Below are 18,261 nucleotides of genomic sequence, written 5' to 3' on the forward strand. Positions count from 1 at the left end.
CAGTTCAGTAGTACATAAACAACTCTAAAACAAAATGTACCATAGACCAGAAACTTAAGTTACAAAAACTATACAATATTATAATTAACACAAACTAGTAAGTAAAAACAATTGCTCACAGATTCTACACACTTAAAAATAAGCTTTACACAATATTTGAAATTATGAATTACTACTTTAGGATATTAGGATATGTTACAAACAAACGTAAACCTAAAAAAAAATTATGGTCACATTTTGCTTTTGTTCCAGTGATGCACAATCATATGAAATGTTACATCTGTTTTGTGTGAAATTAGCATTTGCTTCTTTAAGGATCATAGCTGCTAGGATAAAAATACATCCCCGTGTAAAAAATGTTTAGACTAAAAGAACCCTAAACATTCTTTAAAGAGAGTCCATAGGAACTGTAGAAATTGAAGCAGTTAGGAAGCTGCAGTGTTGTTTTTTAGCACTGGTAAACAAATACTGGATTAAAGTGCAGGGTCTTTCTTCTCCTTCACCTCTTCCAACCCCCACCCCCCACCCCAAACCCAATCCCCCCACCCCAACCCCCGCCTGCCACCCATCCTTCCTGAAAACATCAGTCCTGTGATGGGTGAATTTTCAGACTCTCCACTGAAGAGCAGAAGCACGCTGAACCATAGACAGTCAAGGTTGTTTTTCTCGAAAGTCAGTGATGGCTTTCCACAGTGTACACAGCATCCCTCCCCTGGGTAAAAATATACAAACATGGTGAGTATAATATCTAATTTCCACACTGCCCTCAATTCTGCATAGCTTCCAAACACTGAAGCATTATGATCATTAAAGGCTTGAATTTAACTTCCTTTTTTTACGTTTCTTTATAACTCCAAATCTATCCTCAACCCACTTCTTACTTCCTTTTCCCTTCTAATCCACAAAGTCTCAAGTAAAAAATAAAGTCAAAATTTTAAATATGACATCTTTCAAATCAGTTACTCTTGAGAAGTGGCTTTTTACATGCTTCATATAATATGAAGAACTATTTATCAGGGTCTAAAACAGATTGAACTTTGAAAAATTTTAAGGAGCATCATCCTCATTTTCAATGATATATGATATGATATATCTTCAAGTGGAATGATTTTTGGAATTTCAAACTCAAATAAAAATAAAAAAGCAAAAAAAATTAGTATTTTTCAAGAAATTCTGCCAGTTAATGTATTTATGTAAACCTTTCAGAATTTTAGGACTAGCGTTATAAAGCTCCTGACCCTACTATATTATGATTTCCACCACACTATATTCCTTCTTAAACAACGATAAAAACAGTACATTACCTCAGCCGCAGGCATTTCAAATCATCCCGGGTAACGTAGTAGAGAACATCCACTAGACTGTAGTCTTCAGCCAAAAACTAGGGGGAAATAAAGAAGACACAAAAATAAGGACATTTAAGGTTCTTTAACAAGTTAGCCAAGCTGTTTACTATTTTTACTTTGTCATGTGGGCGAAATACTATCACCATTCCAATTCTGTCAGTATTGTTTGATTAGTGAATGTCTCTCATTTAAAGGGATATTTCAGCTATGGCTGTGTCCAAATGATCCCAAATTTCACAGAAGTAATGTCTAAATTACTTATTTGCTTAATTTCAAATATAGCTTCTGATTAACATGGGTTTTTTATGGGATAGTCAAAGATCATTGGTGCTGCACTGTGAAAAGCGGAGTTTTAATCTGGTTACAGGCATGAATATTTTGTTTTTTAAAAACATTAAATGAAATGTTATATGATTATATGTCTTAGCTGGGATGTATTTTTCCTGGCTATTTATCAATAACTTGAGAAATTGTAATTCTTTATAGAGTTGATCTAGGTTTTGTCTGGTCACACAGTAGTTTTCACTTGGAGGGTTTGGTGGGGAAGGTGAAACAAATGATCTCATGATTTTATCTTAAAAAACTGGAATTTTGACAATATCAGTCTTGTAAGAAAACTGGGCTAGAATAAAAGGAGTAATATAATTCATCCATCTTATAATAAACAGTTATATAAACATTTAAGCAATTAACATTTATGGTGGTCATAACCAACTTGAGAAAAATCAGCGAGAATCCTACAATTAGATACACTATTCACCTGGATCAAAAGGAATTGGTTGTGCTTGTACTAAAGTCACCAATTCCATCTACTGCATTAAACAGCATATTCATTGTTTAGAAAGATCTAAAGTTGCAAAGAAATGACACAATCTCTAAAACTTCTAGTTTCTTTCAAAATATTTTTTAAGTTGTGTGACTGAATTAGATACAAAAATAAATAAAAACTTCTTGTTCTTTTTTATCTATTTATCCATTACAACATTTAATCCTTTTTCTAATTTGAGGTTGGAAATATGATTGAAAATTTTCTGCATGCCCTTTGATCTAGCAATATCACTACTAGGTTTGTGCCCCAAAGAGTTAAAAAATGGGAAAGGACCTGTTTGTACAAAAATATTTAAAGCTGTGCTTTTTGTGGTGACAAAAAATTGGAAAATAAAGGGGTGTCCCTTGATTGAGGAATGGATGAATAAATTGTGGTATATGATGGTAATGGAATATTATTGAATCAATGGATTTCTATATGGATTGGAAAGACCTCCATGAACTGATGTGGAGTGAAATGAATAGAACCAGGAGAACATTGTACACAGAAAGTGAAACATTGTGGGATGATCAAATGTAATAGACTTTGCTATTAACAGCAATGTAATGATCCAGGACAATTCTGAGAGATTTATGAGAAAGAATGCTATCCACAGCTAGAGAAAGAACTTTTGGAGTAGAAATGCAGAAGAAAACATATGATTTATCATTTGTTTATATGGGTATAGGATTTGGGGTTTTGGTTTTAAAATATTATTCTATTACAAAAATGAATCATATGGAAATAGATTTTTATTTCAGTGGAATTGCTTGTCAGCTCTGGGAAGCGGGAGGGAAGAGGGGAGGGAGATAACATGAATCACACAACTATGGGAAAAAATTAAAAAAAACATTTAAAATAAATTTTAAAAAGACAATTTTCTGCTCCCTCCCCCTTCACGCTTTGGCTCCCAGAAAATAGTCATCCTACAGATTCTTAATTTTTTTTTACCCTGCTTATAGTGTCCTCATCTGCTCCATTCTCTCTCAGCCAGTCAATAAGTTCAGAATCTTCAGCTCCTATGCTAGGAGAATTTAGATGACAAACGTATAGCCCAGGAATATCTAGGGAAGATGTAATTTGTAAATGTTTAATTTACACAGTCATATATTTAGATATCTGAGAACCCTGACTTTTCAGTTATAAGAATTTGAATTAACCTTCTTATAGATTTTCACTTTGTCATTAAAAATATAATTGGTGGAAACCACAACTACTTGGCTATATATATATATACATATACATATATATACATATATATATATTTGTGTATATAATGTGTAAATATATTTGATGTATATAATATATGCCCAAACACATTTGTGTGTGTGTATATACATTTGTGTTGGCTGGTTGTTCTTCATACTGGAAGAGGACCGAAATGACACAATTAAGTTGGGAACAAGGTACAGTGTATCTGACTTATTTGTTATACGAACATACTTAGGTCCTTGACAACTTTCCTTAGGTTTATCAGAGCTACCAGCATCACTACTCTTGTACTTTGGAACCATTATTAATAACTAAATTGCATTAATGAAAGAAAGAGAAGTACTGTTTTGACTCAGATGCAACTTGTTACAAGGAAGAACTGGAGCCAAAGACTGATGCAGGAGTTAATGTTTGGCACAAAACAAAGTGACGACTCACACTAATGCTTCTTAGAGCAAGAATAAGCATGATTGGATAAACTGCTATGAGACAGTGCTACTTAGGAAAACAGTGTATAATTAAAATTTTTTATTTCATCTATTTTTCTGCCTTTATTTTTTCAACTGCCAATTATATATGACTGAATTTGCATGTGAGTTTGCATAAAATAAGTTCCTACTGTATATATGTGTGTGTGTGTGTGTGTGTGTGTGTATATAGGGTTTTAAATATGTGTGTGTATATATATACACACACATATTTAAAACCCTATTACTTGTGTGCATCTTTTTTGTATCCCTAGCACTTAGCACAAGACCTGGCACGTACTAGATGTTTAATAAATATTGATTGATTGATTACTACCAATAATGATAGATTCCCCCCGCCCCCAAAGCAATGGTTGCTCATAGGTATAAGTCAAAGTGATACATGCTGACTTCGAGGGGATGAGATAAAAGTATCTTTTTTCTCAGGTTTTTTTTTTCTTGTTTTGGTTGATGTACGCATTACTATAAGACTCCACCATTTACCTATTGGCTGTGACTTAAGCTTCAGGTGTTTAATTTCTTGATCTTTTTCTTCAATTGCTTGATGAAGGAGTGCTTGGAATTCCCTTTCTTTCCGAACTAATTCCTCCAGTAGTCTATAAGGAGAAAAATTCAAATTGAACAATAAAATTAATTTTGTTAAGAGTTTAAAATATCAGGAAATCTTCCAGTCTATCCTTTGCCTGCAGGGACAACTTGAAATGACTTATCCTAGAAACATAATTTCTAACCAAAATCACTTTGTCATATTTTATTTTGTAGTTACTAAGTGGCAAATTAAAATTTGGAGCTTTATCAAACTTATTATGCAAGGTCCACTTCTTTATAAAAAAACTGAGAGTAATATGTTTATAAAGAAAAAAATGTCCACTTCTCTTTTCAAACTAATATAATTTAAGAATTCTTTGGCTATGATTATGGCCAAAAAAAGGCAGTCTTTGAGACACAAATATAACACTTATGAACCCCGCTTACATGTGAACTGCAATAGGTGTCTGTTCCTATACTGGTCATAGGAAGTTTCCCCTCTCATTGACAAGTTTACAGAGAAGGAAGAAAATGGTACATGCTCTCAGGGATAAGATGCACATGTGAGAGAGAAGAGGAATCTAGGGTTAGAGTGATACTGGGATGTGGTGAGGGATGGAGAGGATTAGGACAGCAAGTGGTAGTGGGAATTGAAGCAACTGGGTGAACCACACTGGCTTTATCTTGTGACTCAATTCTGGAACAACTCAGTGACCTTTCTAGTCAATTATAGATTAAGTCCAACTTATATTTTTTGTGAGAAAACTCTATTCAAATGTGGGAATTGGGTGAAAACCATATTACATTGTTTGAACCTAGCCCAACATGGCTGGGAAGCAGGATCATTTCAAACTGCTCTCCAAGGACCTAGGCTATGCTGACCAGAAACCCCACGAGACCCCAAGATTGATGCAAGGAGTTTTCTCAATTGTATATCTCAAGGAACCCATATGCTTTATTTGAAAATAAATTGGCTCCATGATGATCAGTCAGTTATTGTTTCCATGTTTCTTTGATTATTCAGAAACTTGTGGGGAATGGGAGATCTCTTTCTGAATTCAAAGAATTGTACCTCTTCACTCTCCCCTCCCAACATGAAAGTCCTTAGTCTTTCATCCAATTAGAAATCAGATTACCCAATGTTATATTGTTTCATTTTAATTAATTTGTCTTATTTGATTAATTATTTTTAATGTATAAAAATCTGTCTCCTCCTGTATTTGGGATTCAGCTGTAAGCTGAGGAAGGGACCTGGTCTTGATTTGTTGGGCAGTTGGCATGTATTGCTTAATAAATCTAAAAGCTTGGAAGACCATACCTTGATTTCCCTACTCATATCGTCATTCACTTGACATATTGGGCAGTGAAACCCTTCTCAATTATTAGGTGGGGAACTCTTTGGGAAGATGATATTTTATTCTTTTTTTAGAGAAGATGACTAGATATGAAAACAGAAAATCTGGGTTGAACTGGTTTCACCATTTAATACTTGTTACCTATGTGACTTGACATAACCTACCAAACCTCATCTTTAAATGCCCTACCAACAAGGTTCTACCAAACTTTAAATTGATGTTCATATGTGATCCTTTCCTGAGACATGCTTTTTCATAGAAAGATGGGAAAAATAATATTTGAAATATAATCCTTATGCCAGAAGACTTTTTGGATAGCACTCAAAACCTTTCTAGCATGGTAGAACTTACTAAAGTTTATGTTTCACTGGTCCAGTGAATTTAGGGTTACCTGAATATCAAAAGGTCTGTGAGGTACAAAGAAGGCATGAATAGGCTAAGACATATTTTGGAGAAAGAATTAGGCATATAAAGCAGCAAAAAGGATATCAACAGAGAGGTGTATACCTAGAAATGGCTTGGGTGAAGAATAACTGATAGACCCCTCAATGTGCTCAGAGGTGTCCGTGCAATATCAAGGTATCTGGAGGAACCCACAGAACTGAAGAGGTCCACCACCTTCATTTTAAAAATAAGGAAACTAAATCACACAGTAATCACTAGAGGTAAGATTCATCAGAAGGCCCACTGACTCCATAGTTAGTGTATTGCACAAGATGAGCAGGTAGGTAGGTAAGATGAAAAAATCTGCACTACACTGAAAGAAATAATAGGAACTTCATGTGAACATTATGACTAAAAAGGGTTTTGTGGGTAAGCTGGGAGACTGGTCATTTATAAAATTGGGAAATGAGCTGCTAGATTATAAACAGATGCACTTTTGAAATCTAATCTATTGGTGAGATAGGGACACTAACTGATGTGTGTTATGAAATTAAAATTGATTGTGGAATTACATTAATATTAAAAATGTTTCTTATTTATGTAATCTTCCAAGACTAATGATTGGGAATATTGAGACGGGGTAACCAAAAGAATGTGAAGATAGGAATTCTTAGGTGGAAACATTAATGAGTAAGAGTTGCAGGAAGGCATATGAGTTTGATGTTAGGGATAGCTTCCCAATATTAAAGCTATTCCTTAATGGAATAAATGGACTGTCTGCCTCAAGAGGTAATATATTTATTCTACTCAGAAGATTTTATGCTAAGGTTATATTATCACTTCTAGTAAGTGTCACATGTCAAACCTTTCTTATGTATGTGCTGGATTTCCACAAGTGGATAAAGAACTCAAAGTATGGTCATATATGAGGAGGAAGTGAATGAAGCTGGACTCAAAGGGTAGCTTCAAAAACAAGAAAGTTCTCTTACTCTGAGAATTATAGTTTTGACACATAAAGAATTTTGGTATCAGGGCATGAAATGAGAACTCCAGCATGGAAAATCGTACCTCCTACCTGTCACCCTCAACCCATTTCTTAACAAAGCTATCCAAGGTAAACGCTTCATCAAACCAAAGAGGACCAAGATTTTTTTTTTTTAAATCTTGAGAAGCCAATATATATTGCTAAGCATGGAATAAGTTTCACATTTTTCAGAGTAATTTTTAAAAGCCTAAATGAATCACTAAAAAGTAATTTTATTGAAATACCCAGAGAAAGAGTGAACATTTTCACTAAGTGGTAATGAGATATCATAAGTCTTTCTCTTTAAGAGTAAACTTATAGTGAAGTTTGATCCTTTATAAAAAGCCTTCAGGCCATTTTATGAGTTTTGTCTACTTTGTTAAAAAAAAACAAAGGAAGCCCCATCTCATTGCATAACCAGAATTATAAAATCAACTGCCACATGCCAATCCTTTGTTATTTCAGGAAGCTATAAATTATAAAAATTTAGGCCTTGTGCTGTACCAAAAACAGGACAAAAAGAGGAAATACTAACAGTCATTTAAGTCTCTCATATTATGAAGTCTCTGTGCTGCTAAGTTTTCATGAAGACAAATTAGGTTTAATACATTAGGCATTTTTGGTCAAATGAACACTGACAGTAATAAATATTTATTAATATATATTCTTTTTTTGGAACAAAAAATAAACCCTTTAGCAGCATTAACTTTGTCCTTTTTTTTCTGGAAAGGACTCTATATTTCTATTCATGGATTTTCAAGAATGTGTACTCTCTGTTCTTTGTTTAACTATCTGTCAGAAGGAATAGATATTGTTCTGGAGTCAATTTCCTAGGCAGTCTCTGAGATGTTATATCTGAGTTGTTCCAGAAATTCTAGAGATAAAACTCTAAAGGACAAATTGACATCTATGTTAATGGGAGCAAAAAGTGATTTTCAACTAATCTGGCTAAGTTAAAATATTCTCTTTGCTTACAAAGGTGTCTTAATGATAGCAATGATACAAATGGAAGGTCTCTTTTGCCATTGGATTGGTCTTCTATAGAGGATTTGTGGGAAAATATGAACAAAAGGGCAAGAAGGCATGGGGAGGGGGTTGGTGATTTGTGTTGAGGGAAGGAGTACTTAAACTGATGAAATCAGAAATCCATCAGTGTTATTTTGTAAAGAATAGGCTGGAAATCATGCTAAAATGAAAGATGCAAAAAGGGCAAAATCAGTGTTGGACAGGCTATGGGAAGACAGGCACACTAATATATAGTAGGTATTCCTGTGAAATGGTTCACCCATTCTAGAAAACAATTTGAAATCATTCAAGAAAAGTGACTAAACTCCTATCCTTTGATCCAATGATCATATTGGGCATATATCCCGATATGGTCAAAATAGAAAGAAAATTCTAGAATATACACTCTAGTATTTAGGCACTTTTTTTGTGGTAGTAAAAACCTGGGAACAAAGTAGGTTCTTATAGATCAGGTATATTAATATTATGGACAATTATTATGCAACAAGAAATTACAAATACAGGGAATTCTGAGAAACAGAAAATTCTGATGCACAGTGAAATAAGTAGAATCAAAAATTATATTCATACTTATTACAACAATGTAAATGAAAATGTCACTAAAAGGAATTGGTAAGTGAAAACTTATTGGCAAGTGAAACTGGTACCAATAATGGTCTCAGAGCATAGATTAAAAAAAATCCCTCCTTTCTCTCAGCAAAGAGACTGGGGAAAATTTGGATAAGATGTTGCATATCTTATCGAGCATGAGCAGTGTATCAATTTTTAAAACTGTTTTTCTTTCTTTTGGGACAGTTAAATACCTTGAATTATAGGGAGGAAACGAAAACAATTTTTTAATAGTCAATAAAACTAATTTTAAAAAGAAGAAAAAAACCTCAAGGTCACAAAATGAACACTTACCTATTTGTCTCTATTTTCATCCTCCCCAGCTGGACATTCAGAGATCTATGAGCACCTTGGGAATCATGCGATACTGTGGAACTGAGTGTGCTCACCCCAGAGGTGGCCACAGCATCTTCAATGACTGCCTGAGGTCTTCGATTAGTCTGAGTGGGAGGCTGTTCATCATGGTCATCTTCAACATCCAGGTCATCCTGATCGGCTGTATCACTCTCAGATGCCAGGCTAAAATGTGGCCTCAGTTCTAGGAGGAATAGCATTAACAACAGCATTAATCAAAATAGTGCATGCCACATTCTGTTAGAACATGACTGGCATTCACTGAGTTTCTCTAATACAAAGTCACAGAGCCAAAGAATTTCAGAACTGGAAGAGACATGGAAGAATTATACTGTCATTTTACAGATATGGAAAAAGAGGCTCCGAAATAGTGAATATCTTGTCTAGTACGCCACGATTAGTGGCAGGGCTGGTTTTGTAGAACTTGGAACTTATTTTCCCATAGGAAAAAATGTGATCAATACCACTTGGGTTTCCAAGTCAACCCACAAAAATCCAATGAAGAGCAAACATGATTTATTCAGAAGAATAATTTAACTAAGAGTCAGAAAGCCTGGGTTCTGGGTCCTGCTTTACTACTTAAAACTTATGTGAACTTGGGCAAATGACTTTATTTCTCCATCTATAAAAAGGAACTATATCTGTTCTGTCAATGTCACAGTTTTTGCAAGGATCAAATGAGATAACAAAAGCATAATACAAACAATTCAATGCAACAAACATTTAAGTTTATTGTATAAGGTGCCTCACTAGGCACTGGGAATACCAAGTCAAAAATGAGTCAATTCCTACTTTCAAGGAGATAACATTTTCCTCTGGGGGTAGGGGTGGAATGAATATAGTATATAGTTGTTGTTGTTGAATCATGTTAGTCATTTCTGAGTCTTCATGACTCCATTTGGTGTTTTCCTGGCAAAGATACTAGAGTGCCATGCCGTTCTCTGGCTCATTTTACAGATGAGGAAACTGAGGCATACAGAGTGATGTGACTTGCCCAGGGTCACTTAGCTAGTGTCTGAGGTCACATCTGAACTCAGGTCTTTTGACTCTAAATCCTGGCACTCTATCCACTACACCACCTATTTGCTCCACAGAAGTGTAAAATGAGGCAATTTGAAGAGAGAAAGAACACTAACTGGAAGAACTGGGAAAGGCATGATATAGGAAGTGAAACACATGCTGAACACTGAAGGAAATGAATGATTCTTGGAGGTGGAGTTAAGGAGAAAAGTGAATTCTTGGCATGAATTTTAGGGAACAGCTAGCAGTTTGTTTGCTGCCATGTTGAATGCAAGAGGAAAAGAGAAATTTGAAATAAGTTTAGAAAGCTAAGGAGAGAGCCCAATTAGTGGAGTCTCTAAATGCCAAGTTTAGAGGTTTGTGTTTTATACATAAGGCAATAGAAGGCTATTGGAGATTTTTCAAGTAGTGAAGAGAGAGGGTCAGATCTGACTTTCAGAAATATTAATCTGGTAGTTGTGTGGAAAATGGATTAGCGTGGGAAGACTGAAAGCAAGGAGATTAATGTTAACAATAACAGTATTAGAAAGTATAATTATAATAATATTATCTTTGGGAAAGTACAATCTAAAATCTAGCCAGGGAGACCAGGAACACATCTCTTCTACTGTATCAGAGGAAATATAACATCTTTTGTCTGTTCCATAGCTTACTCCTCCTCCTCCTCCTCCTCTCTCTACCCTCTGGTCTCCCAAAACAGGAGAGAAGATTTTAAGTTCTAGACACTATGGGATGTGAGATGGAAGTGCCAAGCAGAAGTTGTAGCAAAAGGACACAGAAAGTAGCAGTATTGGATATTGTAGTTTGTCTGGGAGTGGGGAGGATCCAATGAAGAGAAAAATAAAGGAGGGGACTCCAAGATATCAGGCTGTAGCATTTGAAGGAGTTCAGAGGTAGGGATTCTCATACTACCAAAAGAGGGATAGCGATAAGGGGAGGGAAGAGAAGGAAGGAAGCAGAACATCAGGGTCCATTTTTAAGTGATATCTCTAAGCTGGGTTCTGTCTCCTTGAATTTGGAGGTAAAGTTGCCATGTGTTGCAGCTTATCCATGCCTAGTTAAATAGATTCATGGAAGTTATCTGGTTGTAACTAAACTTAGTCTCATTAGTAATGAAACTAATCTATAAAAATACACCTGGGAAAATGTGGCTAATCAATGTAATTTTTGTGGAGAATGTTTCATTCAGCAAAAATATGAACACTTTCTATATGCAAAGCATGAAGATGAAGAAGATATGATCTCTGCCCTTTAGGAACCTGCAAATCCAGCAGCACAGATAAGACACGAGCCACACATAACCACAATCCAATGTATATATAGGCTTCAGTGAATAAAGAGATCAGAAAAATTGTGGTGGAAGTAGCCAGGGCACATAGAGGGGGAGTTATGGCTTTGGGAGAAGGGAAAGTTTTGTAGAAAAGGGAGCATTTGAGTGGGGACTTCCTTCAAGGATGGATAGGATTCTGAGAGGTGATGATAGGGAAGTCAAGGGAGGGCATTCCAAAAGAAGGAATAGATGATGTGTGTAAAGGAAATGGTGAATAGTCCAATGAGGTTGGAGTAGAGTAATTGGCAGCAGGGGGAGGCAAAATTGGCAAGATTGGAAGGGTAGATTGGGGTTCACTTGTTAAGGACTTAAGATGCCTTGTTAAGGAGTTTATACTTTGTCCAAAGTTGTTGTTCAGTTGTGTTTAACTCTTTGTAACCACATTTGTGATTTTCTTGGCAAAGATAATGGAGCGGTTTGCCATTTCCTTTTTCAGCTCATTTTACAGATAAGGTAACTGAGGCAAATAGGGTTAGGCAACTTGCCCAGCAGAGTCACATAACTGTTAAGTGCCTGAGATTGGAAGATGAGTTTTCTTGACTCCAGGTCCAGTGCTCTAACCCCTGTATCACCTTGCTACCCTACTTTACCCTAGAAACAGTGGGAATCAATAAAGATTTTAGAACCGGGGAATGTCCCAGGAGGGTCCAGGCTTTAGGAAGAATTATCTGGTAATGCTGTGATGTATAGAATAAAATGCAGAAGAACTGAGGAGGGGAAGAATCAGTAAGGAGTCTAAGAATAATAGAGGCTAGTGATTTCCAAAGTGGGGTATGCAAGATGGTATTTTAAGCCTGGGAAGAAAATACCAGGAATATAGAATCTCAAATTTAGAGCTAGAAGGGGCTTCAGAAGCCACTGAGTCTAACCTTTCATTTTGTAGTAAAGAAATTGAGATAAAGATAACTGAATGATTTGTGCAAAGTCACTGAATTGTAAGTGTCTGAGGAAGGATATGAACCCAGGTCTTCCTGAATCCAAAGCCATTCTCACATCCACTATGTCATACTGTCTCTTACTTTTTATCTAAAACCAGAAAGGAATTTTGATTTACTAATACTTACTATATGGATTGACTCTGACACCCTTATGTAATCTGTATGTCAGAGAGTCACATGCAACATATAATACACAGAGTATCCTGAAAGTGAGAGTTCCAATTTGGAGTGTTGACAATGGCATTCTTACTCATTTGCTTTGAGCACAATGCAATGCACCAGTGCCCAATTAAACAGATTCTTGGAAATTATCCAGTTGTAACAAAATGAACTCTCATAGAATGGGTAAGTGTTTTCAAAAGATTTTTATAAAAAAAGACAGGCTAAATATAATATTAATAAAGCAAACACAGGGGAAAAGGCAAAGCTGGCCCTTTTCTGTCTCTGCAACCAGCTCTTCATAAGCCACTTGACAAAATAAAAACATTTATGATCTAATCAGATCTGTCAGGAAATCAGATGGGTATTGATCATGAAAGTCTATTGTACTATACAGAGGTTCCATAGCTATCTTGTGCCAGGGCTGAAAAGAGCTAGTGAACTTAAAGATGAGTTATACATTTATTTTTCTTAAAAAAAATGTGTTCCAAGTCTCTTGACTTCTGTTGTGGTATCAAAATGCTGTCAGTAGTATGTTATCTAGAAGATATTTATTTTAAAAAATAAAACACATTGTCTGTCCCTTCAAGATAAAGGTTAACTTTTTAACAATGAGTGGGAAAGTGCTTTTCAAAAGGAACTACTCATACTGTGGACAGAACATCTTGGACAGGGAGGTTTAGAAATTTTTCCATTGTGATGTGCTTTTTTCCCCTCTACCTTGCATTAGAGAAGGTCTCATTTAATACACACACATGTACACACACATGAAAACACTATGTTTGTTATGTGATTTTGTTGCCAAAAGTGATGAAAATGTGACATCTCCCCAAATTCTCATATCTACACATTTTTAAGTATAGATTTTTAAGTTAAATTTTTTTCTAATCTGTCAAAAATTCTTCCAGAGTATCCATAGATTTTGAATCAAATTTATTAACAATATAAATATGCAACATTTTTTGTTAGTTTGCAAAACAAATGATTGACCACATATGAGATTAAAATTTACTAGTTGAATTTCAATAAAACCCTTTGTAGGGTAGGATGGCTGGGTTTTTAGATGAGTACCAAGACTGAACAAGTGCTGCCTTTGATATGCTTCATTCATTTCATCTGCCTTACTTTGTGACTTTTTTTTTTTTTCATTTATTCCAGCTATTGAAACTTGGCACTGAAATAAACTGAGCTTAGAACCAGTTCTTAAAATCTCTATATCAAACAATGTTAAGCCAAGATTTAAAAAAATGATATATGTTAAATCACATTTCTCTCACTTTTGTGAAAGCAAAAAATGTTTTTGGTGCTGCTAATAAATAAATAAAAATTTTAATACAATTTATTTAATCATTATCTCAAAATTTTAAAGTTCCCATTTTTTTGTATATATATTATATGAAAGATGTGGAATTGATACTGACATTTTGTGTCATTTAAAATTACTCTAAGCTCTGGGAGACTATGGTTCCCAGGACTCCCTGATACAACTTCCCCTGACACCTCCCACTTTCTTTGTAGGGAGGTGTCAGAGAAAGTATAAAAGAAAGAGTTTGGGCGCTTTTTCACTCTCTCTACCCTGGACCCTGCAGAATTCTCAATCCTCTCTCTCTATCCTAGAGACTCTCTCTACCCTGTAGACTCTCTTGGCCCTGAGCTCTCTCAGCGCCTTTTTCCCAAGATCTTCCTCTTATCTTCCCTAGATTTTCCCTTTCCTAACTAAATAAAAACCTAGATATTCTACAATAAGTGCTACTTAATCTTTATTGCGCTCCAAAGAGCTCGGGTCAATTTCTCCTGCTGGGGCTGGGGGCTACTAGCTGAGCTACCTCCCTTCCCTTCCTCTGGCTTTCCCTTCCTTTCCCTTCCTTCTCCTATCCTACTTTTCTCCTAGCATCCCACCTCAGATTTTTCAGATATGGCCAGTGTGTTGTTTTGTTTTGTTTGCTGTTATTTGTTATGAGAGAGTTTTAAAGGTGGAGGAGGGAAGATGCACTCCTTAAGAATTATCAATGATAGGAAATAAAATGCATCAAAAAAGCATTTTTAATAAGGGGGGAAAACAGTTTTAAAATAGGAGGGGTGAAAAGAAGCCTAATCTCAGGGGCAAATGAAGGAAAAAGTCATGTTTCATATTTTAAAAATTATTTTGAACTTAATAAATATCAAATAAAATGAGCATTACCAAAATGTAGTTCAGAAAAGTAAAGTTTAATGTTAAGGGAGATGAAGGATCATGGAATGCCACAGAAAGTCCTCTGAATGGCTTACTATGAAGTCTGGGCTGAGTAGGAAAATGGGTGAAGTCAGAAGAAGGTTGATGGACCATATCAATACGGAGGGGTCAAGAGACTATTTGGATGGAGGTAAAAAGCTGATAAGACTGAGAAGGAAGAAATGGTAGAAAGCTGAAAGATGTAAACATTAATTCATTGGTCTTGAACAAAGCCTAGGATTTTTTGTTCTTGGGCTACTTATACAGAGGAAGGAAGCAGTTCAGAAGTTGGCACATTGTTGGGAGAGAAGAGAAAGATTGCCTATTTTAATTCACTGTGTAAAAATATGACATACCCCAATGAACAAAATAAGTAATATACTGATTAATGTAATATTAAAAAATCTGAACAAGATTTAAATGAATCTTCACACACCCCACAAAAACTCCAGAACTAGTCAGATAGATTTATCAGTGAATTTTATCAAACATTCAAAGAAAATTCAACATTACGTTCAAAGTATGCTGTAATCGGAGAAAAACCTTTCAATATTTTTCTGTTGCACAAATATGCTCTTGGCACACCTAAATCAGAGAGAGACAAAACAGAAAAAAAAATCTAGACTATTACCCTTAATGAATGTGAATTCAAAAAACTTAAATGAAATTTTGAAAAAATAGGTCATAGTGACATATTAAAAAATTATACATTATGGAGGGCAGCTGGGTAGCTCAGTGGATTGAGAGCAAGGCCTAGAGATGGGAGGTCCTAGGTTCAAATGTGACCTCAGACATTTTCCAGCTGTGTGACCCTGGGCAAGTCACTTAACCTCCAATGCCTAGCCTTTACCACTCTTCTGCCTTGGAATCAATACACAGTATTGCTCCCAAGATGGAAGTAAGGGTTTAAAAAAAATTATGCATTATAAAAAAGTTGGACTTACCCCAAGAAGGCAGGATTGGTTCAACATAAGAAAGACTATAAATATCATAAATTATGTTTATAATGTGAATAATTTTAAAAGTACATGATCATGGACTAAGGAGGACTTCCAGTTAAGATGGCGGGAGAGTAAGGAGCAGCTGCTTGATCTCTTCTAATCGAAGCATACAGGACTCCTCAAGGGGACATAAAAACGAATCCAGACGAACGAAGGGACCCCACAACAGGGCACAGCATTGAAGGTACGTGGAATCAGGGCATTTCCACGCTATAAAGGGGTGAAACAGCTCTCACTAAAACTCGAGAGGAAGAAGTCCCTCCCCTCCCCCCATACCACACACAGCGCCAAGGCCAGCCCACAAGAGTTAAAGCAGATTTGGGGCACCCATTAAGTCACTGGCAGCTCCAGGGCTTGTTCCTGAGAGCAGCAAGACTTAGGACCCCAAGAGGCTAAAGAACGCGCACGGACTTTCCTGAGCGCCTGCGCGGGGGAAGGCATTGCCCCAGGCACGGACAAGGATCTCAAGCTCAGGCTTGGATCTTGAGTGGGGACACTGTGCAGACGGGAGCTCGGCTATGGAAGAAGCCCCTGAGACTGCTGAAAGAGCCTCAGGCAGAGGGGCAGACCAGGGACTACCAGGAGACTCGACCCCGAGAACAACGAGACCTGAGACCTCGGGAATCTAGAAAGCGCAGACAGACCCTGAGTATGAGGACAAAGCTGAGAAGGCGCTGGGCTAACAACAATGGCAAGCCAAAATCAAGAACCCCAGAAGAGAAAGATTATCAAGAAGAACTCTGTAACACTCGACAACTTTTACACAGAGAAAATCCAGACAACAGAGGAGAACAAACAAGAAATCATATCCAAACCTTCCTAAAACAATGAAAACTGGTCACAAGCTATTGAAGAGTTCAAATCTGAGATGATGAGAAAGATGGAAGAGATCTGGCAAGAAAATAACAGTTTAAAAGGCAGAATTTCACAATTGGAAAGTGAGGCTCAGAAATCAAATGAACTGATAAGCAAATTGAACACCAGAAATGACCAGATTGAAAAGGAAAACCAAAAGGTTATAGCTGAAAACCAGTCCCTAAAGGCTAGAATTGAGCAATTAGAAGCCAATGATCTCTCAAGACAACAAGAACAAATAAAACAAAGTCAAAAGACTGAAAAAATAGAAGGAAACATGAAATATCTCAATGAGAAAGTGTCAGACCAAGAAAACCGGTCGAGAAGAGACAATTTGAGAATCATTGGTCTTTCAGAAAAAAGCAGAAATTAATAGAAACTTGGACTCCATACTAAAAGAAATTATTCAGCAAAATTGCCCTGAAGTTCTATAAGAGGGCAATATAGACATTGAAAGGATCCATAGATCACCCTCTACACTAGACCCAGAAAGGACAACACCCAGGAATATAATAGCCAAATTCAAGAGCTTCCAAGTAAAAGAAAAAAATCTTACAAGAAGACAGAAAGAGACAATTCAAATATCGAGGAGCACCAATCAGGATCACACAGTATCTGGCAGCCTCCACACTAAAAGACCACAAGGCTTGGAATATGATATTCAGAAAGGCAAGAGAGCTGGGCCTTCAACCACGGATCAACTACCCATCAAAACTGACTATATACTTCCAGGGGAAAGTACGGGCATTCAACAAAATTGAAGATTTCCAAGTATTTGCACAGAAGAGACCAGGACTAAATGGAAAGTTTGATATCCAACCACAAAAATCAAGAGAAACATGAAAAGGTAAATAAGAAACAGAGGGGAAAGAAAGAAAACTCATAATTTTTTAAATTTGCCTCTTTAAGGGCTTCAATAAGATCTAATTATCTGTATTCCTATGTGGAGAAATGTTATGTATAATTCTCTGTAGTGAACTCTATTCACTATTATAGTATTCACTAGTATAGCAATCAGAAGAATAATTCATAGGGAGAGGGTGGAATACTAAATGGTCTAAGATGACATGGGGAGTGGGAAAGAGGGGGGTGAATAGTAGGGGACACCAAGAGAAACTTGAGTGAATAAGAAAAATAGGATATTCTATTTTACACAAAGAGGGCATCGGAAGGGGAGGGGACAAATACTAGTATAAGAAGGAGAGGAAGAGAGCATTAAGAGGTAATATTTAAACCTTACTCTTAGTATAATCAACCTGGAGAGGGAAGAGTAGCTACATTATCCATTGAGATAAAAAACTCTATCTAACCCTACTGAGAAAGTCAGAAGGGATAAACCAAGGGGAGCAGAGGAGTGGGGAGGTCAAAAAAGGGAGGGGAGAAGAAGGGGGAGGGAATTCATTAGGCCTTTAAAAATAAAAAGAGGGGAATAGGGGGCAGCTGGGTAGCTCAGTGGATTGAGAACCAGGCCTAGAGACAGGAGGTCCTAGGTTCAAATCCGGCCTCAGACACTTCCCAGCTGTGTGACCCTGGGCAAGTCACTTGATCCCCATTGCCTACCCTTACCAATCTTCCACCTATAAGTCAATACACAGAAGTTAAGGGTTTAAAA

General features: G+C 36.3%; 1 protein-coding gene across 1 annotated transcript in view; it reads right to left on the bottom strand.

Annotated features, from left to right (window-relative positions):
• Nucleotides 1–606: 606 nt before the first annotated feature.
• The window catches only part of MAP3K5 (mitogen-activated protein kinase kinase kinase 5), a 301,627-nt gene continuing 283,972 nt past the window's right edge, over nucleotides 607–18,261 (bottom strand). Inside the window, exons 26-30 of the mRNA XM_044677087.1 lie at nucleotides 9,075–9,318; nucleotides 4,338–4,450; nucleotides 3,106–3,218; nucleotides 1,305–1,381; nucleotides 607–712 (exon numbers count right to left, since the gene is read on the bottom strand). Coding sequence (XP_044533022.1) covers nucleotides 652–712; nucleotides 1,305–1,381; nucleotides 3,106–3,218; nucleotides 4,338–4,450; nucleotides 9,075–9,318 — 608 coding nt within the window. The 3' untranslated portion in view covers nucleotides 607–651. The remainder of the gene's footprint in view (nucleotides 713–1,304; nucleotides 1,382–3,105; nucleotides 3,219–4,337; nucleotides 4,451–9,074; nucleotides 9,319–18,261) is intronic.

Source organism: Gracilinanus agilis, chromosome 4 (assembly GCF_016433145.1).
Source record: "Gracilinanus agilis isolate LMUSP501 chromosome 4, AgileGrace, whole genome shotgun sequence".
Lineage (NCBI taxonomy): Eukaryota > Metazoa > Chordata > Mammalia > Didelphimorphia > Didelphidae > Gracilinanus > Gracilinanus agilis.